Here is a 27,997-nt window from a genome sequence, read left to right on the forward strand (position 1 = left end):
CCTTTTAGTTTTCGCCTAAACTATTCCTCTTTAACAGAAAGGAACACAATCCCTCTAAGGAACAGAGATCATTGGTTGGTCTGTTTGTAGGGCTGAATATGTAAATGAAGTATTGTGAAGCTGCAGAGACGTCCCTGCATACATATGTTATTTTATAGACTTGTTTAAAAGATCTTAGTTAGGTAGGTAAAGATCCTCCTAAAACAATTACACCATGATCATTTTAATAACTTTCTGTTTGTTTACAAAACTCAAATACAGGTACTATTAAAGAGTACAGATACATGTTGCTAAGCACGTCGTTAAATGCAGCACTTTAACTGGTAACACATATTACCACACAGATTGGTGCTTCTGTCAAAGACCTTCATTTCTAGTACTTTGTTAGTCTTTTACTGGCTGTGTTTGGTTTTCTTTACACTTTCTCGGTATACTGTTTTCCCTCCCTCAAGTGATCTGCTGTCTCTGTGCAACAGTTTAATAAAAAGGGACTTTGAGAATCACATTTTAATAAGAAACAGAGATTATTGGTTGGTCTGTTTGTAGGGCTGCAAAATATATTTATATTATTCAAATCGCAATATGGAGCATCTTGCAGTTATATTCAAGATATGTGAATTGATTTTTTCCTAAATCTGCAGCCCTATTTAACTCAAATACAGGTATTTTTTCTATTTGCACAATTGTTTTAGTAAAAAGAGTTCAAATACATGTTGCTTTTACTTCAATGCGACCTTAACTGCTGGATTTGTACTTGTAACAGATGCCTATTATCACATGATGGACGATATGAACGCTGCGGGGGGGAGAGCTAATAGTTAATATTTCGTTTACTTTGTTTCTTTTCTTTTCCACTTTCTCCGTATATTGTTTTTCCTGCTGTCTCTGTGGAATAGTTTAATTATGGACTTTTAAAACCGAACTAGTACCGGACTACTTTTCTGTAAGTAAAGGAACCCAGTTCTTCCTCCACTCACCTGAGTTGTTGCTGAGCTCTCTGTGTGAGAACACCAACGGGCTGGACTGAACATCCTCCTCTCCCTCCTCTCCCTCCTCCTGCTCCTCCTCAAAAGGCTCTCTGTGTGAGAACACCAACGGGCTGGACTGAACATCCTCCTCTCCCTCCTCCTGCTCCTCCTCAAAAGGCTCTGCTTCAGTCGTATGACTCTCTTCTCCCTGAGTTTCTCCTCCTCTATTCTGTTTCTTTTCTTTACCTTTATTTGTCTTCTGACTTGTTGGTGCAGCAGGCTGTGTCGGATTTATATTCTTCAACACTTTGTCCTTTACAGGTGAAGCTCCACAGGGCTCCTGGTTGGGCATCTTGTACTTTTTAATAGACAGCTGGAAATATTTGTCACCAACAGGTGAAGCTGCTGCTGCTGCTGCTGCTGCTGCTGCTGCTGCTGCTGCGCTTGGCTCAGGTGAACTCCCTTCAGACACCACGGGTAGTTTGATATTTTTATCCCTTTTATCATCTGCTGAATCCTCTCGTGTTTGTGCTTCGGGATTCATGATTTCTTTGTCTGTGCGAAATAAAAGAAAAGCATTTAAAAGGATGTCTAAATGTTCTATAGGTCCTAGGGTCTACCTATTCTTAAAAGGACCGCTCCCTATAAGCTTGGGCATTATATTACATGTTATTTGTTAGACGCTTTTATCCAAAGCGACTAACATACTCGATGCTGTGGACAATCCCCACAGGAGCACTTTGGGGCGAAGTGTCTCCGGGACACAACGACATGCTGACTGCAGTGGGGTTTGAACCTGTGCCCGCCTGATCCCAACACCAGCGCCCTAGTCCACAGCCTCCCGCATCTATCTTGCATGTTTTTACTGATTGTATTTACTTGTTATTTTTCTAATTTGTTAATTAAGGGTGACGTACAACATCTGTTCAGGGACGACAGATGAAAAAAAAGCCTCTTGGCCAACTCTGGAGTTAAAATAATAAATAGAAAACTATTAAAATCCCTCACAAAAGAACAATCACTAAAGTATAAAACACTGATAATATCTGTCAGTAGTTTCTACCCGTCTCAATTCACAAATATTGAATTGTCTGTCTAAATGTGGGGGGTACATTAGCAGCACAAACATTAACTAACATTTAACCAAGTAGCAGAAGGATTAAAAAGCCGCTTTTTCACACCAAGTACTTTGCCGTACTTAGTTCCCGGAACTAAAGAGCAGATCGCGTTCACACCGGAATAAGTCCCTGAGGGAAGATTACGCAAATGAACCAAGCCCCCAGGAAGTGCGCCGGACTCTGATGAAAATATTCGTTGTGTCCAAACGGCGGTACTACAATTTCCGTATCAGTCCGTGACGTCATTGGGCCCAGAAAGACTTTTCCCCATTGACTAACATTGGGAAAGAAACGTCTGTAAATCAGCGGATAATTTTTTTAACTAAATAAACTACCCAGTATGAATTATTGTATAGCCCTTATTAGAATCATTCGGTCCTTAAAGTTGTAAAATGCACTAAAAGCCGAATCTAGATTTATTTTCTGTCTCCATTCATTCTACTGAGCCGAGAGTGGGAGCTCGGGGGGCGGGGCTTAAGGGGCGCATGCTCTGTGAGCGCACATACGGGTTCTTCTGCTCTGAAAGCTAGGCATGATGGGTAATCTGTGATGTTTCTCTCTCTCAAAAGTTGGGCCATTTTGTCCTCATGCGCCAATGAGCAGCTCTCATAGGAAAGAACGAGACCCCGCCTCCCACGCTGTATCCAGTTCTTATTATACATCCATGAAATGAAGCCGCTGACGTCACTTCTTCTGCTTTGGGTTTACTGGCAGGCCGCAAACAACTTCACGGCGTATTCTGCCACCCGAAGTCCCCGGAGTTGGGGAAGGCTTCAGTAGAAGCTGCTGGGACTCCCAGCAGCTTCTACTGAAGCCTTCCGAGTAAATCGCCAGAACGCCGACACCTCCTCATCTCCACCGCTCCCATGTTTTTTTTTGTATTGCCATAAGTTAGTCTCTCTCCGTTGGTGCGCGGGGCTAATGCTAATGCTAATAATGCTAATGCCAGCGGCTTCACAAAAGTCTTCCGAGTTTTACGGGGCGTGGTTTGCAATCCGCCCAGCCAATCAGAAATTGGAACTCTTTTCTCCCCAGGAAAGTCCCACCTCTCTAGCAGGGACTAAAAGGGGGGAAAAGTTCTCATGAACTAAGTTCTCTTTTTGGTGTGAACGCAAAATCCAAGGAACTATCGGAACTAAAAGGGAAAAGTACGGGGAAAAGTACTCCGGTGTGAAAGCGCCTCAACACGTATGAAGAGATTTTAGGAGTTGTTTACCTGAAAGAGCCCCCAGGTCTGTAGCCCCCACTTCCTTGCTGCTTGGACCTTGTTTCTTTGAAGCCTCGTCCGTTTCTCCATCAGATCCCTGTGGCACTTTTTTGCCCCTCTTCATCGGCTTAGCTCTGCTCGTCTTGGCATCTTTTAAAGTCTTTGAGTTAAGAGCTTTCTTATCTATTCTCACAGCGGGTTCATCTTCCCGCGTTTCCTTGCTTGTTTTCGGCGGCTCCTCTTCCTCGTCGCTCAGAATCAGGATAACATCCTCTGGTTCAAGAGGAGGAGGAGTGGGTACTTTCACGGGGGATGCAGACTTCCTCGTGCTAAAAATAAGGATTATTTAATATTACATTTCAATGAATATGTAGAGCCATTACTTGGTAAATATATATAGTGGTTTTGCCAACTCACCATGCAGGTTTGGACAGTGTGCGTTCTCTGAGCTTCTGAAAAAAAGCCACAAGGTTTTTTTGCACGCAGGCGGGCTCCACTAACGGCTGCTCGGGAACAGTTTCAATGGTTTTCTCAGGAGCTGCGAGTTCAGGCTCTCGTCCCACTGCTGCTGCGGGGGGGGCTACCATTTCTATCCTGGAGATAAACAACCAAAATATTCTTCAAATAACAAAATTAAGTACACAGGCACAATAGGCTTTATTGCGAGATTATATAGATAAAATATTGTGTGTGATTTTGGAGAATTACATTATTTAATAACATCTCTTTGAGTTGCACATGTATGACTAACTTAATGTTATTTTTAGTTAGCCATATTTATTTATACCGTATGTATATTCTATGACAATTCTTAAATATTACATTACATATTTCGTTGTACCAACTCCAGTATTGTTTAATCACCAAAACATAATAGTAACTACTCATCAAACACTCTTCACTTCCTACCTTGGTGTTTTTCTTTGGACCTCCACAACAGGTGTTTGAGGTTTCTGCGCTGGGTTTTTACTGAGAGTTTGAGTCTCTTTACTGCAGGAAAGAAGAGAATATACATCACAGGTAAATGAGTTAAAAGTGACAGTAATCTAAAAAAGGCAAACATCCACAAATGTAACTCAGTAGCACGCAATTAAAGGGCAGATATCATAACAAAATTGACCATTGAGACGGCAATGTGACTCGTTTATCGGCCGCCGATCGATATCGGCCGATATTCACTCTCTGCCGATCAATCGGTGCTCTCTATAAATGCCGATCAGGAGAGCCGATCACATGACGTAAAATACATGACACTTTTCTCTGTGCGCGGCAAAACAAGCTCGCCAAAATGGCTTCACCGGTCTGGCAGTATTTTAAGGTGTCCGAAAATGACAGTAAAATAGCGGCATAGCCGTGGGAACATGTTTCAAATGGGGGGTGCTGTGGGGATGACCACTTTGCTGCCCTAGGCTTCAAATGTATTTAGTATTGCATGAACATGTTTTAATTCCGGCGCAGACTGAAAAACTCATCTCTTTCGACTCCACTTCGAGCGATAGAACTATTAACAAAGAATTTCTAACAAAGCACTTATATACTAATAAAGGACTGGCTTATCTAAAGCCAGTTGAGTAGCACTTGAAATGGTTTGGCTCTATGAAACCTGATGTACTTATATGATTCTGTTTTCTTCAAGTTTGTATTTTCCTGGTCGAATGCACTATTGTAAGTCGCTTTGGATAAAAGCGTCAGCTAAATGCAATATAATGTAATTGGGGGGTCATTTATATCTTATGTTTACCGAGTTAACATTTATTTATGCATGTTTAAATCTCTCCAGTTTTAAACAATATTTTTGGTTTACTGTCCTATAGTATACATTGGTATGATTTCAAACCTGTTTTTATTTATCCTAATAATTATAAAGGTGCGCCTTGGAAATATTTGTTTACATAAATTGTGATCAAACCGTTTGAGACCCACTGAGATAACTTAGACTAAAGTGAACTGTCTAAACCCTCAGAGTCCTTTTCCTCAATGAGCCTCTTAGTCAGGACAGAACTCTCACTCCACATTATTGTAGAAACAGCTTCATTTTTGCGGGATCTGTGAAGAACAGCTGCACTACTGGTATTTTGTATGCCAGCAATTGAGGGTGGACACGTTTCCTACCACTTAAGTTTCAAATAATTGTGTTAATTACTTATTGTAAAGCATTTGAACATTCTTTTGTGTCACATGTTCATTATTAAGTTGATGTATAACTGTATAGTATCTTAATTATTTAAAATATAATGTGACTAAAAATGGCAACCGTATTTTCAGTTTTGGCAACCAAAAGCTGATGCCTGGTTGCCAACCTGGCAACCACTTTTAAAAGTTAGCGTTGAGCCCTGGAAGTGTTAATTTCGAACTATGACGAACGAAATATGTTCGTCAACGACCTTTTTTTCCATGACTAAAAACGAGACGATGACGAGACGGCACCGACGGCAGTAAACAATAACTGTAACGAAATCAACATGCAATATCGTTGACGAAAAGTGACGAGACGAAAATGTAGTTTACTATATAAAAACTATGGCAAAATCTCTCTTTACTTTCGTTGACGAAAAATGAGGAAACGAAATATTATCAAAGATAACGTTACATCTCTGATAGTCAGTTTTTCTCCCAGCAGTTCAATTTCCGGTGCTGCGGCTGGGCAGCAGCTGTGTGTCTGTGCTGCGCGCGGCGGTCGTTCTTATTATACATCGATGGCGGCGGTACATTTGAATTACACCGGGCCAGCCATAGATATATATATATATAAACAGATGACTCGCCCGCGCTGCTGGCCAACGGAGCAGTAGGGCCTGGCTCATTTCGTGGCGGCCATCTTGCCACAGGAAGCTCGCTCATTCATAACATTATGTCTATGGTGCACTATTGAAATAACCATAGCTTGCTCAATTTTCAACCAATTTTCAAACGGTTTGGTTTGTTATAAACATCAATTATGTAGTTATGATACTGCATACTTATACATATGGACTTTTTTTTCAACATGTCTTGTTGTCTCCTGTATCATAGCTATGCTAATAACGTTTATAATAAACCAAACCGTTTGTAAATCAGTCAAGATTTCAGCGAGTTAAGAGTATTTGTGTGCAGATCACTCACCTTACAACAGCCGTAGCAGTAGTTGTTGACTGTGTCGAGATCAAGCCCCCAGGAAGTGCGCCGGACTCTGAGTAAAATATTCCATGTGGCCAAACGGCGGTACTACACTTCCGTTAGGTTGCTGGGCCCGGAAACACTTTTTCCCATTGACTTACATTGGGAAAGAGACGTCTGTAAATCGTTGGATAATTTTTTTGAAACTAAATAAACAACCCAGTATGAACGTTTGTATAGCCCTTATTAAAAACATTCGGTCCTCAAGTTGTAAAATGTGCTAATAACGTTATTCTGAGAGTTATTTTCCTCGGCATTATGAACGCGCATCTAACCCACGGGACCGCGCCGCCCGGCACGTTCATGTTACGTGTTCAGTACTACATGCGTTTTACCCTTTATATATACAGTCTATGGTTTTACCTTTACCCATGGATGCACAATAAGAACGGAACATATAATCCGGATGTGTTCCAGGTGTCCCACAACAATAACTATCTCTGACAGAGAGTTTCCCGGTCACAAACTGGCCACATCAACAATATGCAAGGGCAGCCCCTCCTTATGGGAGATAACGGCTGCTCAAGGTTGGTCTAAAATGATTGGTCGTAGGCCTACTTTTTACAGTACTACGGCTTCCACAGATATTTTTTTATGGATTTATTGTCAAAGCACTTCAGATATTCATTGCTATCGGGATGTTAAGAGCATTCCATGGAATATAACAAAAAGTGTATCTCGAGCCGGTTTCTCAAACTTACCTACCCTACCTTTAGGTGGAGTTTTAGTGAAGTACTAAACTATATTTATGAATCAGAATACATTTTCCACCACTGTAAATGTGGTTGTAATAAAAGAGTTTCAGACTGAACGGCTCTGGTTGTTCTTGGTGCACACTGCCCCTCAGAGGATGGAAGCAAGACATTTATAGTAGGAAATAAAACTCAAGAGAAACAGAAATAATTTTAATTGTTTTATCACACTGTACACAAACACAGCAAAGGATCAAAAACATCCTTTACGTAAAATTAAAAACAAAAAAAAGTTCTTTCTATTTACATCTTATTGTTTAATACAGAAAGTAACTAAATTTTTTTCTTTTTAAATGTACATATTATGTCCGGTCTGTTTTTTTTGTTTTTTTTATTCATACTGAGCTTTCCGAGATCATTCTGGTAAAGTAGAGAACCGCCGGCTGAGCACAGACGTTCTGGATGCTGTAGGCACTTCCTGTGGAAACAGAACGGTACAAAATCATTAAAACCATCGAGGCACATCGGACAATTTACTGCTGAAGAAGAAAAAGGCTCTGGTTTCAGACAGGGGGTGAAAAGAGGTGCTGCAGCACAGGCAGTATGAGAACAATAAAGAGCTTTTTGAACATTAAAGCATGGAGACATGTCCCAGTAGAGACACTACATACTAGGGGTGTTGAAATTAACCGTTTCTGCGATGCGGACGTGGACGATTCTGCATCGATGCAGTGACAGAACATAATCGATTATAGCGTAGTAACGTGCTTCCTGATTTTAGGGCCGCGGCTTTACAATAAAGTTTTTTTTTCTGTGACTTTAATATCAAATCGGTCGGTGACGCAGAGATCAGGGAACAGACGTGACAACGCCACATCGACTCCAAACACGGAGCAGTCGGCTTTATCCACCAACACAAGAACACCAGTCCAGAACCAACAGCAGAAGGACCCGCTCTGAATCGGTCCGTGTCGCTGCGGCTCAGAGACACAAGGATTTATGTTTTTAAAAAATACTCGCGTTACAATCATGTCAGGTTTTTGGTGGATTTAGTTAAGTCTTGGATTGCAGAGTATGAATGTCCTCTTGCTATTTTCAGTTGATAAATACGTGTGTAAAGTTTGTGAAGGCAGGAGGAAAAAGCTTCCGCGATCACCGTCTCCTCTGTTCCTCCAAACCCCGGACAGGCTGATAGTGACCTGATAGAAACGTTATTATTCACTTAATCCCTGATTGAGATGATGAAGCTAACTTAATCTCCTACAATCATGGGATGTATGTAACAGCAAGACAGAGAATGTAAGTGTGCACCCACATGCTGTTGTAAATACTCCTGTTGTCTGCTGTGTTCAGACTCAAGTCATGTTAGTGATGCCACATTCAGGACCTTCAGTGTCCTTTTTTAAACAGAAGAGCGTTGCTAGAAGCTGCAGCTAGACTGCAGAAGCATTCGTTTTTGAGGATGGAACAATTTCACACACAGATACTGTATAGGGATGCTAGAGCTATACAATTGATTTACTTTGGTTTATAAATTAATGGCAATACATTTATGTTATTGATTTCTGAAGCACTTTCTAAATAATAATAATTACTACATGTATTCATTGATGAAAAAGAAGCCATGTGCAGTAATATAGAAAATTGAGGATGCAACGCATTGGTATGAATCGAATAATCTTAATCGAATCGTGAGACCAGTGAAGATGCACAGCCCTACTAAATACTGATATGAAAATGAGCAGAATGGGGCCTCTTCAGAACTGAATAATGTTGTGTTTTAAGTAGGGCTGTCAAGTTCACGCGTTAATAACACCACTAATTATTTGAACGTGCGATTAACGCATGTGTATTTGTCCTCGGCCCGCCCCGTAGTTTCAGAGCCCAAAGGCTTGACGTTGTTGTTGTTGTTGTTAGTTGGATAGTGGGAGATTCTAGCGAGAGATATGGATACAAGAAAAGGTGTTTTAAACAGCAAGCCAAGCACCCAGCTGATGCCGACAGCCCCGCTCCTGCCGCTCGCTTTGCCGGGGAGACGCCTGGACAACAACAGCGATAGCTAAATGGGTGGCTACAGCTTAACATTGTGGAGGACGAGGGGCTGCGTTAGATCATTCGGATCGCATCCAACGTGTCGACTGCACATCACAGCGCATTATTTTGACCCTAGGTGGGAACTTCAGTTTCATGCTTTGACTGTTATGAAGACAGAGGAGCGGCATTTCGCTGACAACTGTAAACAGGCATGTTTGTTTGAGCAACTGGCTCAGTGCAGAGAAGTACACAGGGTTGGGAGAGAGTGAAGAGAGAGAGAGAGAGAGAGAGAGAGAGAGAGGTTCCAGGTTGTTGTGTTGAGAATATTCAGGAGAATATTTGCCATTGTTCCAATGATAATAAACAAACATTTGCATAAAGCATATTTGTCCACTCATATGTTGATAAGAGTATTAAAAACTTAGAAAAATATTCCTCTAAGGTACATTTAGAACAGATAAAAAATGTGCGATTAATTTGCGATTAACTATGGACATCATGCGATTAAATATTTTAATCGACTGACAGCCCTAGTTTTAAGTGTGTAATTTTACCCTGTGTAAAGTGACCCTTAAATGCGCGTTATAAATCAAATGTATTATTATCATTATTATATTCTTACCGCATGGCACCATGAAGGATTGTCCAGGGTTGAAGCGGGATTCCCTGCCGTTGATGGTCACAGTCACAGAGCTTGTTAATAAGTTAAAAACCTTTATAAAGAAAAACAATGACAGAAATGATTAGTATTAAGACACTAGAGAGGACAGTGAGTATAACGCAGAGATGTGGGAGGGTACTGACGGTGGCGGCGCTGTGGTCCACCAGCAGAGGTTTCTTCATGAAGGAGCCCAGCAGCATCTTCCCGTTGCAGAATGATCCGCTGTTAACGTCCATCGTGAAGCCGATGGCCCGGCCCTGATAGCAGAACCACTCGAACTGATCCGGGAAGATCTCAGTACTCTCTTCTACAAACAGAACAGAAAAATGTATTTAAAGACCAAGAACGACTGCAGGAGAGGGGAGCGTGCTTTGAGATCAGCTGCTGGGCTCTCAGAAGAGGGGGAGGAAAAGAGAGGCTCCGTTTTTTATTCTTATATGATTATATCGAGTCGTTATTCATTTGTTTTAAAGCTCACTAAATAACAAAGAAGACCTCTGACCTGCACTTTTCTAATTTTGTCCGGAAGATTTCAACTTTAACGGACATGTTGACCGGCGAAAAAAAAATCTAACTGAAACTCTGCCGCACGGTCCCCTCGTCCCTTGCAAGAGGCGGAGAGGTGGGTGTTTGTCATCTGCTGGTGGCAAACCGGAGAGCATTACAGCAGGAGCAAACGCTTGCCTCTGGGAGGGAGAAAAAGAGCCAGAGCGTCCACAGCGGAGAATAAACAGAAGGGCAACCATGGCAACCACGCGCGGGACGTCTTCTTCGCTGCTTTTGTGGCAGACTACAGCGCCACTTACAGGCCTGGCATATGTACTACAGCGTCTCCAGCGCTTTCGAGCGGTCTCGTGTGAACGGACACGTTTCTGGTGCCTGTTGCGTGTGGACGGAAGACTTTTTTGATAACGATTGCGGTCCGTTTGCAGGTGGAGCGTTGCCCATGTAGGCGGAGCGTCACCGCCCACTATTCCGGGCTGACGTCAGCTCGGATGGAAATCTGTATCCGCTCGTTGTAGCCCCGTTTTTAAAAGATTTGGGTACGGAGGAAAAGAGAGAGGGTTTTATTTTCTGACGCTGTGTGAGTTCCCCGACGCACCGGGGACACATATTTATGTATAAAAGACATCACAAAGTGCATTTTGCATGATAGGTCCCCTTTAAGGGAGATAACGGCTGCTCAAGGTTGGGCATCTGCGTCAGAGGGCAAAAGGTAAACATGTATACAGAATTATTCCCTGACATTTATATATATATATATATATATATATATATATATATATATATATATATATATATATTTCCTCACCTTTGACAGGCAGCGCCCAGAGGTTCCTGAACCACTCGGCCAGGTTGGCTTTGTCCTTGGTCAGCAGGGTCATCGGTTTGAGCGGGGGAGCGCACAGATCTGACAGAGAGAGAATTGTGGAATTCGGCAAAACTGGAACAAAGGAAAGAAGATACCATTATATAAAATGAAAGAGGGATGGGTAACGACTAAACCAGCAGATGGAGCTGTTTGTACTGGTAGCATCAGATACATATTGACGCTATATTTGATTATTTAATGAATACTGTGGTGGATATTTTAAATTATGGTTCTCTTTGTCCAGTGTCGAGGCCTGATATGGGAAATGTATCACTATCAGCGTTTCCACCAGGGGGGCGTCTTGCCGTCAATTTTTTTGTTTGTTGTTCTTGTGTGTCAGTCATCCACACCAATCAGAAGTGCTGTGCTCCACATGTACCAGTCATTGTTAACCAATCAGAAGTGGCCCATGATAGTAGGTGATAGACAGATTCATCCAATCACCTGCCAAGTATTTTTGAAATACTTTTCCAAATGGCTTCCAATGGAGCTCTCCTAGATGGTTTGGTGAAACCATCTGAGTCAGGTTAGCAATGCTCCATCACATGTTTCACATCTATTACAGGGTGAATCTTAAACTGAAGCTTGACTTTAAAGCAACCCAACGGAAGTTTCATGTAAGTTTAGTTCTTTCACTCGTAGCTCGGGCTGCGGGGGTGCTAGAGACGGGAGCACGTTGATACGACCTTCCTAGCCGGAGATACGGCCGCATTTTACAATAAACTTCCGTTGGGTCGCTTAAAAACAAATATCGCAAATCGAATCACAATATCTGTCAGAAAAATCGCAATTACATTATTTCCCCAAATCGTGCAGCCCTAAAGGACATCCCTCTGTTGGAGGGGCAAAGGAGTCTGGTGGGATTCTTTTCGCCGCCAGCAAAGCTTGTTCCTGTGACGGAAAGTGTACTGCCGGCGAGCCTTGACGGGGGGGTGCTAGTGGAGCACGCGCGTGAACTGTGATAAACTGTGGTAACATGAAGAGCCGTTTAGGAGCCGAAAGAGCCGGCACTTCTTAGTGACTAGTCAAACTAAAAAAGTGCCAGAATTCCCATCACTAATACGTAAAGCAGGGGTGTCAAACTCAAGGCCCGGGGGCCAAATCCGGCCCGCGACTTCATTTGATGTGGCCCCCAAGAGCTTGCAAAGAATATAATACGTTATTATACGGTTACATGCCACTTTACAGACGACATGTCCCACAATGCTTCGCGCACTGGACATGCGCACTGAAGAGAGAATTATTTGCCCTGGACTTCTGCTTTCAGACGTAGTTAATTACTAAGTTATTAGCCTATCCGATAATAATCCAATGCAGAGGGAATAATGTAATATAATACATTATTTTGTATATATTATATATTTATATATGTATATTTATATAGTTACAACCGGCCCTTTGAGTGCAACCATAATGCTAATGTGGCCCGCGATGAATTTGAGTTTGACACCCCTGACGTAAAGAGATAGTATCTATAAGGGACGGCTCAATTCAAAATTCAAGTCACGTGACACAACGTGACGTCACACCCCCTCGCTCTCGGGGTGGACGCCCTCTCAGCCCCGGTCTGGCGGAAACACTGATCACTATTCTTGCTGTTTTTATTCCAGATTTATCAAAGTGTGATTATTATTAATTCCTTAATACCAATAGTCGTGGTTCCCCATCATAAACCTGACAACATTTTCAAAGAGATAAGGGTTGGTGACATTGTGTGGGGAAAGAAACTTAGGTTAGGTAAATATAAGAACATTTGGTATACATTAAAGTATATTGTAAATTGTTAAATGTTTAAAAACATACTCGAGCTGTCGTCCTCGTACTGCTCCAGAACAATCATGGAGGACGGCCCACTTCTCAAGAGCCTCGACCTGTGGGAAAATAGTGGGAAATATAAACGTGTATCGACAGTAAGAGGGAGATATTAAGAGAGACTCAGACTCGTCCTCACCGATCCACTGAATGACGCTGTGGCCCCTCATCCTGGGGGCTGCTGTGGTGTATGAGGTCGTTAGGAGTACTGTGTACAGATAGAGAGAGATATAAAGATGGGTTATATATCACAAGTGTTGTGATAGAATTCAAATCAAGACGAAAAAATGTATTAGCAGAATACCCTAACTAACCAAAACATGGGAATACCTAGCTGCGTTTTTTTTGTCTAATGTTTTTTGTTTCGTTTTTTTTTTGTATCTTTATCCGGTCATTGTGTCTTTGGATTAACTTAAAAACAGATTAAAAAAAGATATATCATTATATGACAATGATAATAACAATAATGATAATAATTTTAAATGCTATAACAATTATAATGAGAAATGAAGCTTAGTTCAACCAGGAAGACCGTCTTTACTCATTCATTAACTATTTCCATGTAACTACTCTCTCTCCTCTCAATAAGTGATCGGGGGCGTCACTCTCCAGCTTAACCAATCACTTCGCTCTATTCTCACAAGCCTATCACAGCGCTCCGCTAAACCTTTAAAATCTGCTCTCCCCCCTCTGACAGCTGTCATTTCAGGTGACTCTACACAACCCTCCTCCCCCCCTTTTCACCTCCCGTCCCTTTGAATCCAGGGTCAAGCTAAGCCCCTCCCCTTCAGACCGAACCCAACTATCCATTCACCACCACCAGGGTCAAGCTAAGCCCCTCCCCTTCAGACCGAACTCAACCATCCATTCACCACCACCAGGGTCAAGCTAAGCCCATCCCCTTCAGACCGACCCCAACCATCCATTCACCACCACCAGGGTCAAGCTAAGCCCCTCCCCTTCAGACCGACCCCAACCATCCATTCACCACCACCAGGGTCAAGCTAAGCCCCTCCCCTTCAGACCGAACCCAACCATCCATTCACCACCACCAGGGTCAAGCTAAGCCCCTCCCCTTCAGACCGACCCCAACCATCCATTCACCACCACCAGGGTCAAGCTAAGCCCCTCCCCTTCAGACCGACCCCAACCATCCATTCACCACCACCAGGGTCAAGCTAAGCCCCTCCCCTTCAGACCGAACCCAACTATCCATTCACCACCACCAGGGTCAAGCTAAGCCCCTCCCCTTCAGACCGAACCCAACCATCCATTCACCACCACCAGGGTCAAGCTAAGCCCCTCCCCTTCAGACCGACCCCAACCATCCATTCACCACCACCAGTGTCTAGACCCCGGGGGGTTTCATCGAATCGCCAAAACTCCATTACATTCATTTGTGTATTCCTGGCAATAAATATGTATTCTTTCATCAACACGTCTCTCCTGATTGAAATATCATTATTATCAGTTTACATAAAAATAGGATGAGAAATGAAACCGTCTTGTTATCTGAACATGGACTTCTAGGAATTTATTTATTTGTTTTACTTTATTATTTTATTTTCACCCTGTAAAGGGGTGTATGTATGTATATGTGTACATATGTATGTGTATGTATATATAGAATTTAGTTTATCGGTGTGAGTATTTCATTACGGAATTATCTTTTATTTACTTAACCTTAACGGGAGGGCTACCTCTGTGTAAACTCTGCTTTCTGCCCTCCGCTTCTACTCATTGTTTGTTTTTCTAGATGTATAAACTGTTGTTGAAATAGTAGAATAAATAATAAAAAATATATATATATTTTGTGTGTTCTGACAAATATATCCTGCTATATACCTGATCACGGGATAGTCAGCAGGAGGGATTTCCTCCACAGGACGCTCCGGCACTTTCTGTCTCTTCCTCCGACCTCTGCCCACACTCGGGGGCTTGTTTGAAGCGGCCCGAGATCTCTTCAGCGGAGACTGTGGGTTTAGGAGCGGCACGGAGGAACTCTCTTTGGGAGGTGGAGGAGATCTGATGCGTTTCTTCTTTCTTTCCGAGGTTTGGGCTTCTGCTGCTGAGGGGAGACGCTCTCCACGTCCTGCACCACCCACCAGCTCCCGGGGGCTCTCCTGCCCCGCCTCACTGCGCTGAGAGGCTCCTTCCTTTGAGGCTCCTTCCTTTGAGGCTCCTTCCTTTGAGGCGCTTCCTTCTTACTGGAGACATGATGGTATACTTTTTGAAACGGCTTCTCCCCTGTTGAAGGCAAAGCAAGTTTATTTATATAGCATATAGCTTTTTAGCAGACATAGTTTTCTATGACTTCACTTTCTTTCTACTTTCTTGTTTAACTTATCCTTTAGTTGTTTCAAGTGTTTCGTGCTAAACGAACCCCCCTTTGGAACATTATAATCTGACCCCATGGTACCTTTTAGTAAAAAGAGTTCAAATACATGTTGCTTTTACTTCAATGCGACCTTAACTGCTGGATTTGTACTTGCAGGGTATAAGCAGGAATCCTGAAGTCAAATGTAAAACCTTTTAAGACCTTTTTTAAGACCCTTTCCATACATTTTAAGACCTCATCGCCACTTTGAGTTCTAACCGGTTACATTGGCGACACACTTTACCTCACATTGACTATATACAGTATTGATTGTCCTTCCTCCTTATCTTCCAACCATTTGGACGCAAACTTGCATTTCCCCATAACGATGTTGTTTGACAACCGGCGTAAACGGACCTTCGCGCGCTATCAAGCAGTGAGCGTGCGATGTCCTGTTCAGATGACGTCAAACCCAACGGGATGCCATAAATAAACTACACAGAATCACACTACACACCTACGCAATGATTACATTCAGGCAGACTGTAGAATACAACCTCTTTGGACAATTTATATACTTATTGAAAACAAGCTACAAAATGTAATACCTTGGAAAATGCCGTTTAATACTTTTTAATAGCCTTCATTTTCGCTAAATTGATTTATCAACTTTTAATACTTTTTAAGACCCCGCGGACACCCTGACTTGTAACAGATGCCTATTATCACATGATGGATGATATGAACGCTGCGGGGGGGAGCTAATAGCTAATATTTTGTTTACTTTGTTTGTTATTTACTGGCTGTGTTTGTTTTCTTTTCCACTTTCTCCGTATATTGTTTTTCCTGCTGTCTCTGTGGAATAGTTTAATTATGGACTTTTAAAACCGAACTAGTACCGGACTACTTTTCTGTAAGTAAAGGAACCCAGTTCTTCCTCCACTCACCTGAGTTGTTGCTGAGCTCTCTGTGTGAGAACACCAACGGGCTGGACTGAACATCCTCCTCTCCCTCCTCTCCCTCCTCCTGCTGCTCCTCAAAAGGCTCTCCGTGTGAGAACACCAACGGGCTGGACTGAACATCCTCCTCTCCCTCCTCTCCCTCCTCCTGCTGCTCCTCAAAAGGCTCTCCGTGTGAGAACACCAACGGGCTGGACTGAACATCCTCCTCTCCCTCCTCTCCCTCCTCCTGCTGCTCCTCAAAAGGCTCTGCTTCAGTCGTATGACTCTCTTCCCCCTGAGTTTCTCCTCCTCTATTCTGTTTCTTTTCTTTACCTTTATTTGTCTTCTGACTTGTTGGTGCAGCAGGCTGTGTCGGATTTATGTTCTTCAACACTTTGTCCTTTACAGGTGAAGCTCCACAGGGCTCCTGGTTGGGCATCTTGTACTTTTTAATAGTCACCTGAAAATATTTGTCCTTTTTAGTCCCAACAGGTGAAGCTGCTGCTGCTGTGTGTTTGCCGTGTTGCCTCCTTCACTGGCGGCTGGTTGCATTTACCTGTCGTTTCTTCTGGGCTCTGATGCATCCACCACTCTCCAGGAGGCCTCCTCCTCCTCCTTGCCAGAATCAAACTGTCGTCACCAGACACCACGGGTAGTTTGATATTTTTATCCCTTTTATCATCTGCTGAATCCTCTCGTGTTTGTGCTTCGGGATTCATGATTTCTTCGTCTGTGCGAAATAAAAGAAAAGCATTTAAAAGGATGTCTAAATGTTCTATAGGTCCTAGGGTCTACCTATTCTTAAAAGGACGGATCCCTATAAGCTTGGACATTACATTACATGTTATTTATTACTTGTTAGACGCTTTTATCCAAAGCGACTTACATACTCGATGCTGTGGACAATCCCCACAGGAGCAATTTGGGGCGAAGTGTCTCAGGGACACAACGACATGCTGACTGCAGTGGGGTTTGAACCTGTGCCCCCCTGATCCCTAGTCCACTGCGCCACAGCCTCCCGCATCTATCTTGCATGTTTTTACTTGTTATTTTTCTAATTTGTTAATTAAGGGTGACGTACAACATCTGTTCAGGGATGTTCATTCCCTCACAAAAGAACAATCACTAAAGTATAAAACACTGATAATATCCGTCAGTAGTTTCCACCTGTCTCAATTCACAAATATTGAATTGTCTGTCTAAATGTGGGGGGTACATTAGCAGCACAAACATTAACTAACATTTAACCAAGTAGCAGAAGGATTAAAAAGCCACCTTTTCACACCAAGTACTTTGCCGTACTTAGTTCCCGGAACTAAAGAGCAGATCGCGTTCACACCGGAATAAGTCCCTGAGGGAAGATTACGCAAATGAAGCAAGCCCCCAGGAAGTGCGCCGGACTCTGATGAAAATATTCGTTGTGTCCAAACGGCGGTACTACAATTTCCGTATCAGTCCGTGACGTCATTGGGCCCAGAAAGACTTTTCCCCATTGACTAACATTGGGAAAGAAACGTCTGTAAATCAGCGGATAATTTTTTTAACTAAATAAACTACCCAGTATGAACTATTGTATAGCCCTTATTAGAATCATTCGGTCCTTAAAGTTGTAAAATGCACTAAAAGCCGAATCTAGATTTATTTTCTGTCTCCATTCATTCTACTGAGCCGAGAGTGGGAGCTCGGGGGGCGGGGCTTAAGGGGCGCATGCTCTGTGAGCGCACATACGGGTTCTTCTGCTCTGAAAGCTAGGCATGATGGGTAATCTGTGATGTTTCTCTCTCTCAAAAGTTGGGCCATTTTGTCCTCATGCGCCAATGAGCAGCTCTCATAGGAAAGAACGAAACCCCGCCTCCCACGCTGTATCCAGTTCTTATTATACATCCATGAAATGAAGCCGCTGACGTCACTTCTTCTGCTTTGGGTTTACTGGCAGGCCGCAAACAACTTCACGGCGTATTCTGCCACCCGGAGTCCCCGGAGTTGGGGAAGGCTTCAGTAGAAGCTGCTGGGACTCCCAGCAGCTTCTACTGAAGCCTTCCGAGTAAATCGCCAGAACGCCGACACCTCCTCATCTCCACCGCTCCCATGTTTTTTTTTGTGTTGCCATAAGTTAGTCTCTCTCCGTTTGTGCGCGGGTCTAATGCTAATAATGCTAATGCTAATGCTAATAATGCGAATGCCAGCGGCTTCCGAGTTTTACGGGGCGTGGTTTGCAATCCGCCCAGCCAATCAGAAATTGGAACTCTTTTCTCCTCAGGATAGTCCCACCTCTCTAGCAGGCACTAAAAAGGGGGGAAAAGTTCTCATGAACTAAGTTCTCTTTTTGGTGTGAACGCAAAATCCCAGGAACTATCGGAACTAAAAGGGAAAAGTACTCCGGTGTGAAAGCGCCTCAATACGTATGAAGAGATTTTAGGAGTTGTTTACCTGAAAGAGCCCCCAGGTCTGTAGCCCCCACTTCCTCGCTGCTCGGACCTTGTTTCTTTGAAGCCTCGTACGTTTCTCCATCAGATCCCTGCGGCACTTTTTTGCCCCTCTTCATCGGCTTAGCTCTGCTCGTCTTGGCATCTTTTAAAGTCTTTGAGTTAAGAGCTTTCTTATCTATTCTCACAGCGGGTTCATCTTCCCGTGTTTCCTTGCTTGTTTTCGGCGGCTCCTCTTCCTCGTCGCTGTCTTCAGGCGGTACCTTCTTCAGTCGTTGTTTCTTCTTGTTGTTTGGCTTCTTCTCGTCTATCGAGTCCTCAGGAGGCTCCTCAGGACCGGGTAGTTCCACTTCCTCCTCAGCACGATCAGCCTCTGTCACCTCGTTCTTCTTCTCTTTAGTTTTCTTCGTCTTCCATTTGACACTGGGCCATCTTGGTTTTCTCTCCGTCTCTTCAGGTGAGCTTCCCTTCGTGCTTTTATCTGTCACGCTGCCTTTGTCGATGCTCGTCGTTCCACTCCGTTTCTGTTTCTTGGCAGTTTTACTCCGGATGGAAAACCAAAAAGGAGCAGCGTCGTCCTCCAGAATCAGGAATTCATCCTCTGGTTCAGGAGGAGGAGTGGATACTTTCACGGGGGATGCAGACTTCCTCGTACTAAAAATAAGGATTATTTAATATTACATTTCAATGAATATGTAGAGCCATTACTTGGTAAATATATATAGTGGTTTTGCCAACTCACCATGCAGGTTTGGACAGTGTGCGTTCTCTGAGCTTCTGAATAAAAGCCACAATGTTTTTTTGCACGCAGGCGGGCTCCACTAACGGCTGCTCGGGAACAGTTTCAATGGTTTTCTCAGGAGCTGCGAGTTCAGGCTCTCGTCCCACTGCTGCTGCGGGGGGGGCTACCATTTCTATCCTGGAAATAAACAACCAAAATATTCTTCAAATAACAAAATTAAGTTCTAAATTGGCACAATAGGCTTTATTGCGAGATTATATAGATAAAATATTGTGTGTGATTTTGGAGAATTACATTATTTAATAACATCTCTTTGAGTTGCACATGTATGACTAACTTAATGTTATTTTTTGTTAGCCATATTTATTTATACCGTATGTATATTCTATGACAATTCTTAAATATTACATTACATATTTCGTTGTACCAACTCCAGTATTGTTTAATCACCAAAACATAATAGTAACTACTCATCAAACACTCTTCACTTCCTACCTTGGTGTTTTTCTTTGGACCTCCACAACAGGTGTTTGAGGTTTCTGCGCTGGGTTTTTACTGAGAGTTTGAGTCTCTTTACTGCAGGAAAGAAGAGAATATACATCACAGGTAAATGAGTTAAAAGTGACAGTAATCTAAAAAAGGCAAACATCCACAAATGTAACTCAGTAGCACGCAATTAAAGGGCAGATATCATAACAAAATTGACCATTGAGACGGCAATGTGACTCGTTTATCGGCCGCCGATCAATATCGGCCGGTGCTCTCTATAAATGCCGATCAGGAGAGCCGATCACATGACGTAAAATACATGACACGTTTCTCTGTGCGCGGCAAAACAAGCTCGCCAAAATGGCTTCACCGGTCTGGCAGTATTTTAAGGTGTCCGAAAAAGACAGTAAAATAGCGGTATGCAACGTGTGTGAAGCAGAAATCCTGCAGCTCCGCCCGCTGTGACCTATGACCGGTGAGCGGAGCAGAACACACACTAAGAGTTAGACCTAACACACTTAGCTATTTTATCTACCTCTGGAACAAGCTTAACTAGTTATAAATATGTTTATTATTCACTGTCGGGTCAGTCATTACTGGATCAGTGAGCTGCAGGAGATACTGACAGGCTGTCAGGAGAGAGAGAGAGAGAGGGAGAGAGAGAGGGAGGGAGAGAGAGACAGAGAGGGAGAGAGAGAGAGAGAGAGAGAGAGAGAGAGAGGGAGAGAGAGAGGGAGAGAGAGAGAGGGAGGGAGGGAGAGAGAGGGAGGGAGAGAGAGTGTGCTTCCGCTCATTTCTCCCGTGTTATTATCCAAAGTTAATGTAAACTTGAATAATGTACTTCATTTGAATGTAATAATTATGTTGGTGGTTGTTTGTGTAAGCGCCAGTGAATGAGCATTAACTGAGTTTTAAACATCACTTTAAATGGAAAATCCCCATAGGCCCCGCCCACTCGGTCGGATCGGCCATCGGTATCGGCCGATACTGATTCCGGCGATCGGCCCCAAAATTGGCGATCGGAGCATCCCTAATTAAATTGATAATGAAAATGCTCTTACCATGCTTCCTCCACCTTGTTTTGCTGACTGGACATCTTAAGTCTGCTTAGTACCACCTTGCATGGAGGGGTCTCAAACTCAAAGTCCATACTTCTTCTAGAGGAAAAGACAGTTATTGAATGAAACAAGTGATAAAATACTTTCTTAGTTTTAGACACTAGAATCCTACACCTTATAAAACCAACGTTCCTATGCGAAAAGCATGATTAATAACTCACTCCTCTGTGACGTGTCCATTGGGTGGAGTCTTTGCGTCTCCCTCATCCTCACAGGCAAACAGAAGTGGAGACACAGCTCGGCCTTTTTCAATGTCGAGCCCTTTGACAGCCATATTTGTTTCAATAGGGCTGGATGTCTTCGCTGGCATATGTGCTTCGAATGGGATGTCCTGATCTGTAAAAACAACATCAGGATACTTGAAGAAACAGAAAAGGTGCAGAGGAGAAGAACAAGTAAAATGTTGGTTTGAGTCTCTTACCGATGACTAGTTTAGGACTGGGTGACCTTGAGGGGTGTATTTCATCTCCTTTGGGACGCTAAAAAGGTTATGAAACATATATTTAAAGACTCATTCTGTCTTCAGACACCAGTTCTTGTGTAATTCAAGAAAGGTACACAAAGCCTATACACAGATAACGCATGTTGAATGTATAAACTAACTAACTAGCTGTGTATCTACTGGCTCATCAGCCATTTCCAATGTGAAGAGTCATTTGTTTTATCAGCAGAAGTCACTGTAGTGATGGACTGTTCATTACCATGTGACCTTTTGGAATTGTTCCCATTAGTTTCCCTTTGTGTGGGCCTGTTGAAGCCTCCCTCTCACTCTGCTTTGCCTCAACATTAAAGGTCATGCACCGAGAAGATGAGGGTAACGAGTCATCGCAGGGTGGATCTGAACAGAATACAAGAAGTATAAGTAAACATAATGAAAATACAAACTAAAAAAAGATTCAAGCAACACAATTAAACTCACCCAAGTCATCAAACATCCGATCAATGTCTTCCATTGTCAGCAGCCCTTCCACTTTTTTAGTTGGACTGAAAACACAAAGGTTCAAAAGGGACCTGATGAAAGTCTGCATTACATAAAACATATCAAAAAGGCCAATATTACGAAGACATACACGAACAACATATAGGGACATAATAAAAAACACTTTTCAAACTCACCTTTCCTTGTTTGTAAGGTAGCACAGTTTTTTCTTCGGTCTCCTCTGAACAAATAAAAGTAAATGGTTACTATTGAATTGAATTAGGGGTAAAAGAAGATAAACATCTGATAACACTGAATGCCATATTTGTTGTTCTAATAAACGTTACAACATATCAAAGGTGGGAGAAGTACTCAGATCTTGTACTTAAGTAAAAGTAGAACGTGTAGTAGTACTCTGTCACAAGTTAACGTCCTACAAAATGTTACTCAAAGTATAAAAGTATCAGCATCAAAATATAGTTAAAGTAGCGACAGTAAAAGTAGTGATTGTGCAGATTGGTCCATTTCAGAATAATATATATGATATGTTTTATAATGATTGATCATTAAAGTGTTCTCAAAGCTGGTAAAGGTGCAGCTAGTTTGAATGACTTTGTATACTGCAGGGTAGCTTGTGAATTTACTCCAGGTGGAACTAAAGTCTGATTTAACACTTGATTATATTTCACATCATTCATCCACATCTGTAAAGTAACTAAAGGTGTTAAATACATGTAGTGGAGTAAAAGTACACAGTAGTAAAACATTGAAATACTCGTGTAAAGTACTCGTTTAAGACACTCAAAATTGTACTTATACTTAAGAACAGTACTTGAGTAAATCTACTTAGTTACTTTTAATCACTGCACTTAATGCAACCGTTATAGTTGTAATTAGCGTTACATCATGGGATGGACACAATAATAGAAACACCCCTCAGTGTTGCGCAGTACCAATTAATGGGATCCCAAACTGAAGCCTGACGACGAAGGACAGGCTGTTGTATTGGTTTCTTTGACTTTTACGTCTTCTCAGTTACCATAACGTTAATGGTACTGGGAAAACTCCCTCTGTTGTCCTTCACGTTACATGTACTTCAACCTTTATATATACAGTCTATGGTTTCAACCCTCTTCCCTGAGTAACGCAACACAAAAAGGAGAAATGAACTTACCAAGGTAGGTAACTTTGTCTCCATTGTTCGCTGCTTTGCTAACCGTTAGCTGCCTTATATGTTGTTTCCTGCTCCGCTATGATTCAGTTGGCGCCCAGGAATTCATTCATGTGAATCTACTTCCTTAAAATCAAATAAGGACCGACTTTATATCTAGTAATAACTGTTTAGCCAGCTATATCGCCCATTTGATGATCAGTGTTGAGTGTTAGCGCTAGCAAAACAATGCCGCTGTTGACATTTTGTCGGGCCGCGCACTCTGAAAAGCAAGGCGACTTCCGGCCCCGTGTTATTTCTCGCAGGCAACACTATTGCTGCCTTGGCAAACGCTTATCTTCAGTATTATGTGCTGTAAAATAAGCAACAATTTAAACTTGAGTGTAGTCAAATTCAACCATAAACACAACCGATTGAAATGTTGCTATTTAACAAAACCTTCAATATTCATGGATTATGGATTCATTCTTGCTGCCTGAAAGACTAGAGTCAGGGATTTAAAACATAACTCCACTCTTCTTCTTTTTCTGTTACATTCGGTTTTTGTGCTGAGCGGTGCTGCCCCCTGCAGGTCAATCAGGGTTTATTCTAACCAGAATGTATATTATGTCTTACCCCCTTCAAAATATAATTATAATTACTCAGATTGCAGATGACTAAACATACTTGAACATATAGGATAATAATAATAATGCAAATAATAATGTCTTGTTTCCCCATGAAGTTGTTTTTTTCCTTGCAGAATGATAGTAAAAAAAAACAAGCTCATACTGTATGATCATAATATTTGGACTTAGCAACGCATATTTTCTTGAATTGTAATACTCTCTTTCATCTGCCACATATTGACAAAAGAGCCCACACTGCTCAGTTGTAAAAAATAGGTGTCACACATGATAAATTGTATAAATAATTTATTCTAAATAAATAAAGAATAATGACAAATTCAGAGAATTACAATCAGCATTATAAAATACATTTATATTTGATGCAAAAAACTTAGAAAAATGTCAAAACATATAGTCTATACTGTAAGGTAGGTGTTGCCCCTCTGTGTTGTAAAAGTCTCCTTATCAGAGCCTAATGACTTTGGAATCCATATGTTAGAGAGAGCCATAAAAGGTCCATAGATCAGTCAGCTAAAGTTCAACGTAATATTGTGAATTTATTTCCACAAAAAAAACACATTTGTTCTCCTGATAATCAACGTAGTAATGCCTAACAATGGCACCACTTGTTGCTATGATACATGACATCCAGTGTTTTATAAAAACGGTTTAACGGAAAATCTTTTTCTGTTTTTCAGCGATGTCCGTCGGTTCCATGGCTTCAGGACTGACGTCTGTGTAGAGCGGCTGCTTGATGTGCCTCCAAATCACCAAAACAATCCTGACGAGGAACAGCACCGAGGCTGAAGCCAGCAGGGCAACTAAGAGAGGAACACCTGGTTAGTACTTAAGATGGTATCTGAAATGTTCTCTTAGAATTGACTCAAAAACAGTAAAAAAAAGTGTCATTATTGTCCGTCATTGTGCTTATTTACTTCTCTCTACCTGCCATGTTTCAGGAGACATCGTAGGAGATTACAAGCTTATTGTATCATACACATCCACCATATTTTATTAATATGGAGCTCTCTTCGGTGTCTTACCAATGAAGAAGCCATTACGGTTGGGTGATTCAGCATCAAAGTTCTTGTCCAGGTTCCCAGTGAGCGCCCAGATCAAAACCGGGTAGATGACGAGGACGTACCGCACGTGTTTGTCAAGCACAAAGTTCTCCAAAGCAAACCTGTGGGCAAACACATTCAGAATCTCACAATAAGCTTTGCATTACTTCTCTAGTAAGTATCAGAAGTTAAGAGCACTTACCACACGAGCAGCACGACGGTCAAAAAACAGTAGGAGATGGTTGCAGCATCCAGCGGGGACATACCCACATCATAGGTCAGCACGATTGTCAGGTTGATCAGGGTTGCAATGGTTGTCCATGTTGTGTAGATCATCACACCGTTCTGAACCTGCAAGTGGAAAGAGAGTTTTTTTTCGTTTTGCACGCGGGTGGGGATCGTACTCTTAAACCAGATTATTTTTATGTGAAAAAGTAGACTTGTATAACCCGTCAGATGCAAGATTAAAGCTTTTTGGTGGTTTTCCCCCTCCTGTAGTGTTTCGTTTGTTTACTGACATCACTATGTAACACTGGCGCTTGTATTGGCTAGCGCTCCAACACATTCTACATGATAGGCTAAGGGGCGGGAAATCTCTAAGCGGCTGACTAATCACAACAGAGCCGGCCAGCTAACCAATCAGAGCAGACTGGGGGCTCTGGTTTCAGACAGAGGGTGAAAAGAGGTGCTGCAGCACAGGCAGTATGAGAACAATATTGAGCTTTTTGAACATTAAAGTATGCAGACATGTCCCAGAAGAGACACTATTATCTTTAATAATACTAACCAGCACACGGAGAAGCCACAAGTCGACCTTGTGGTATTTCTTGAGCCAGGCTCCATAAACATGAAGGCCATGGCAGATGAAGAAGATCATGGAGTAGTTGGTGCAGATGACCAGCACGAGGAACACCAGCGCAGCGATCATTATTCTTATGAAGGGAACAGAAAGCAGAAACATGAATTTAACCATAATCATTTAAATTTGGTTGCTTAATTTATTAGGGAATAATCAAAGGAATCTTACCCTTTGTCCCAAACAATTAGCCAGCCAATATTGAAACACAGATTAAGGCACCAGCTAATGAAGAAGCCATACGGCAGAACCGCAGGGCTGCAGTAAACATAGCCATAACCATTCCTACAAGAGAAAGAGAACCACAGTAAGTCGGTGAAAACATCCACAGAACAGGGACCATCTATTATTTTCTGTGATTCTTAAAGCCCATGATACTCCCTGACAAAGAACATTACTAGATACTATTTGCACGTTCTATTCTACACAGGTTTAAATGACAAAAAAAGGTTTTAAAGTAGAGAGTAAAAGAAGTCGTCTGTACTTTCTGCAGAGTCCGGTGACGATGTAGATCACCATCGCTATCAGCCAGGTGTAGATGACGCTCCAGATCTGAAAGGTCCATCCTGAAGGTGTGATCTGCGTGTCGAACACTGCGGACACATTGCCTGTCGTGGTGTCAAAAGGACCTGAGGGGAGAACAATGAAAATATCGATCAATAAAAACCAAAATGACAGAGCCCAATCTTACTACCTACTTGCGTGTTGAATTAACAATTTAAATATGTAAACAAAGGTTTGACTTACCGACTCCGACTACAGACAGCCCGTTGAACACCAAACTGATTGCAAAGCTGACAACAGACACCACTATGGCAGCGAGACGGCCAGGATTATGCTTTCCCATTGTGGTCGACTGTGATAAATGACAATTATTTGAAAATAAATGAACACTTTTTAGAGCTTAAAATGTGTAATTAACCACATACATCTCATATTGAAAGGGAAGATTACATTACACATACAGTATTTAATACAGGTGTCACATCCTACTGTTTTATACTGAATAAAGTCAAAGAAATGTGACCTTTAGGAAGATATGTAATACCTTCTGACTGCACAGGTGATAGGGCTGACCTCTGACCTTTGCTAGTGATAGTTATCAATCACCTTGACAGCCATTCAGGCAATTAAACCAAGTTGTACCATCCTCTTAAATCACTAGCTGTCTTTTCTTTCAAAAATCCTGTCATTCAAAGCAAAATCCTTCTCAAAATTCAAATTGAAAGCACTCTCATAACTTCAGAAAGGTCCACTTCTTCACGCTGAGCTTCCTCCTTCATAATGAACCCAAACCAACACAGCCAGTACAATGAAGACTTTCTAAAAGCAAACACGACGTACCTTTCTGGGCCGCTCTCTTGGTGTGTGAAGAAGTACCTGAGGACGCACGGCTGGCTTTTTATATATTTGCTCGTTGTGTAAGAGCGAGGTTTTTACGACCACTCGTAAACACGTGCTCCTCTTATCTTATATACATACACATATACATATATTTGTATTCTGCCCCAGTGCGGTAAATAATAAAGGACTAAAAATGCTTATAGGTGACACTATCATTAACGACAGTGTAGACACTCTGTGTAAGGTCGTTTATAATTAATGAAAATCTATTAATGTCATAAGCATATTTGTCATATATAAAGGGCATGACAATAGTCAGCGTAGACCAGGGGTGTCAAACTCAAGGTCCGGGGGCCAAAACCGGCCCGCGACTTCATTTTCTGTGGCCCCGCAGCTTCCAAAGATTATAATACGTTTATTATACGGTTACATGCCACTTTACGGAAGCACGTTGTCCATAAACTACATGTCCCACAATGCATCTCAAATATGAATTTTGTTCGGAATTGGACTTTTTTCTTCCAAATTTCACATTTTTTTACATTTTCACATTTTTTTACATTTTCACATTTTTTCCAGATTTCTTTTTTAAACATTTTGTGACATGCGCACTGAAGAGACTTGCAATTATTTGCCCTGGACTTCTGCTTTCAGACGTAGTTAATTACGAAGTTATTACCCTGTCCAATAATAATCCAATTCAGAGGCAATAATGTAATATAATACATTATTTTATATATATATTATATATTTATATATGTATATTTATATAGTTACAACCGGCCCTTTGAGTGCAACCATAATGCTAATGTGGCCCGCGATGAAATTGAGTTTGACACCCCTGGCGTAAACTCTTGGCCAGGTCAGCATTGTGAATTAGATTGTATCTCAATGTTTTTATCTGGTTAAATAAAAATACATTTTCTGGGATATGAAAGTCTAAAGATCTGGTCGTGTTGTCAGGTGAGATGTGAGTATGGATTTG

General features: G+C 42.0%; 2 protein-coding genes across 2 annotated transcripts; both read right to left on the reverse strand.

Moving 5' to 3' along the window:
- Positions 1-1,354: 1,354 nt before the first annotated feature.
- Positions 1,355-23,388, reverse strand: LOC117497731 (general transcriptional corepressor trfA-like). The gene is made up of 12 exons (XM_034149742.1): positions 23,147-23,388; positions 22,170-22,213; positions 21,973-22,037; positions 21,755-21,891; positions 21,475-21,532; positions 21,215-21,389; positions 20,997-21,092; positions 19,942-20,022; positions 19,447-19,623; positions 18,709-19,358; positions 16,786-17,008; positions 1,355-1,418 (listed from the first exon to the last, which is right to left on the reverse strand). Exons 1-12 carry the CDS (start codon positions 23,168-23,170, stop codon positions 1,355-1,357), a joined length of 1,794 nt encoding a protein of 597 aa, XP_034005633.1. The 5' UTR covers positions 23,171-23,388.
- Positions 23,389-24,331: 943 nt separating this feature from the next.
- LOC117495542 lies at positions 24,332-27,307 on the reverse strand. Its single transcript, XM_034146825.1, has 7 exons — positions 26,416-27,307; positions 26,153-26,297; positions 25,840-25,953; positions 25,600-25,744; positions 25,015-25,163; positions 24,795-24,934; positions 24,332-24,572 (listed from the first exon to the last, which is right to left on the reverse strand). The coding sequence occupies exons 1-7, from the start codon at positions 26,513-26,515 to the stop codon at positions 24,421-24,423; spliced, it is 945 nt and encodes a 314-aa protein (XP_034002716.1). The 5' UTR covers positions 26,516-27,307; the 3' UTR covers positions 24,332-24,420.
- Between the last annotated feature and the right edge of the window lie 690 nt (positions 27,308-27,997).

This window comes from Trematomus bernacchii, unplaced genomic scaffold, assembly GCF_902827165.1.
Source record: "Trematomus bernacchii unplaced genomic scaffold, fTreBer1.1, whole genome shotgun sequence".
In the NCBI taxonomy this organism is placed as follows: Eukaryota; Metazoa; Chordata; class Actinopteri; order Perciformes; family Nototheniidae; genus Trematomus; species Trematomus bernacchii.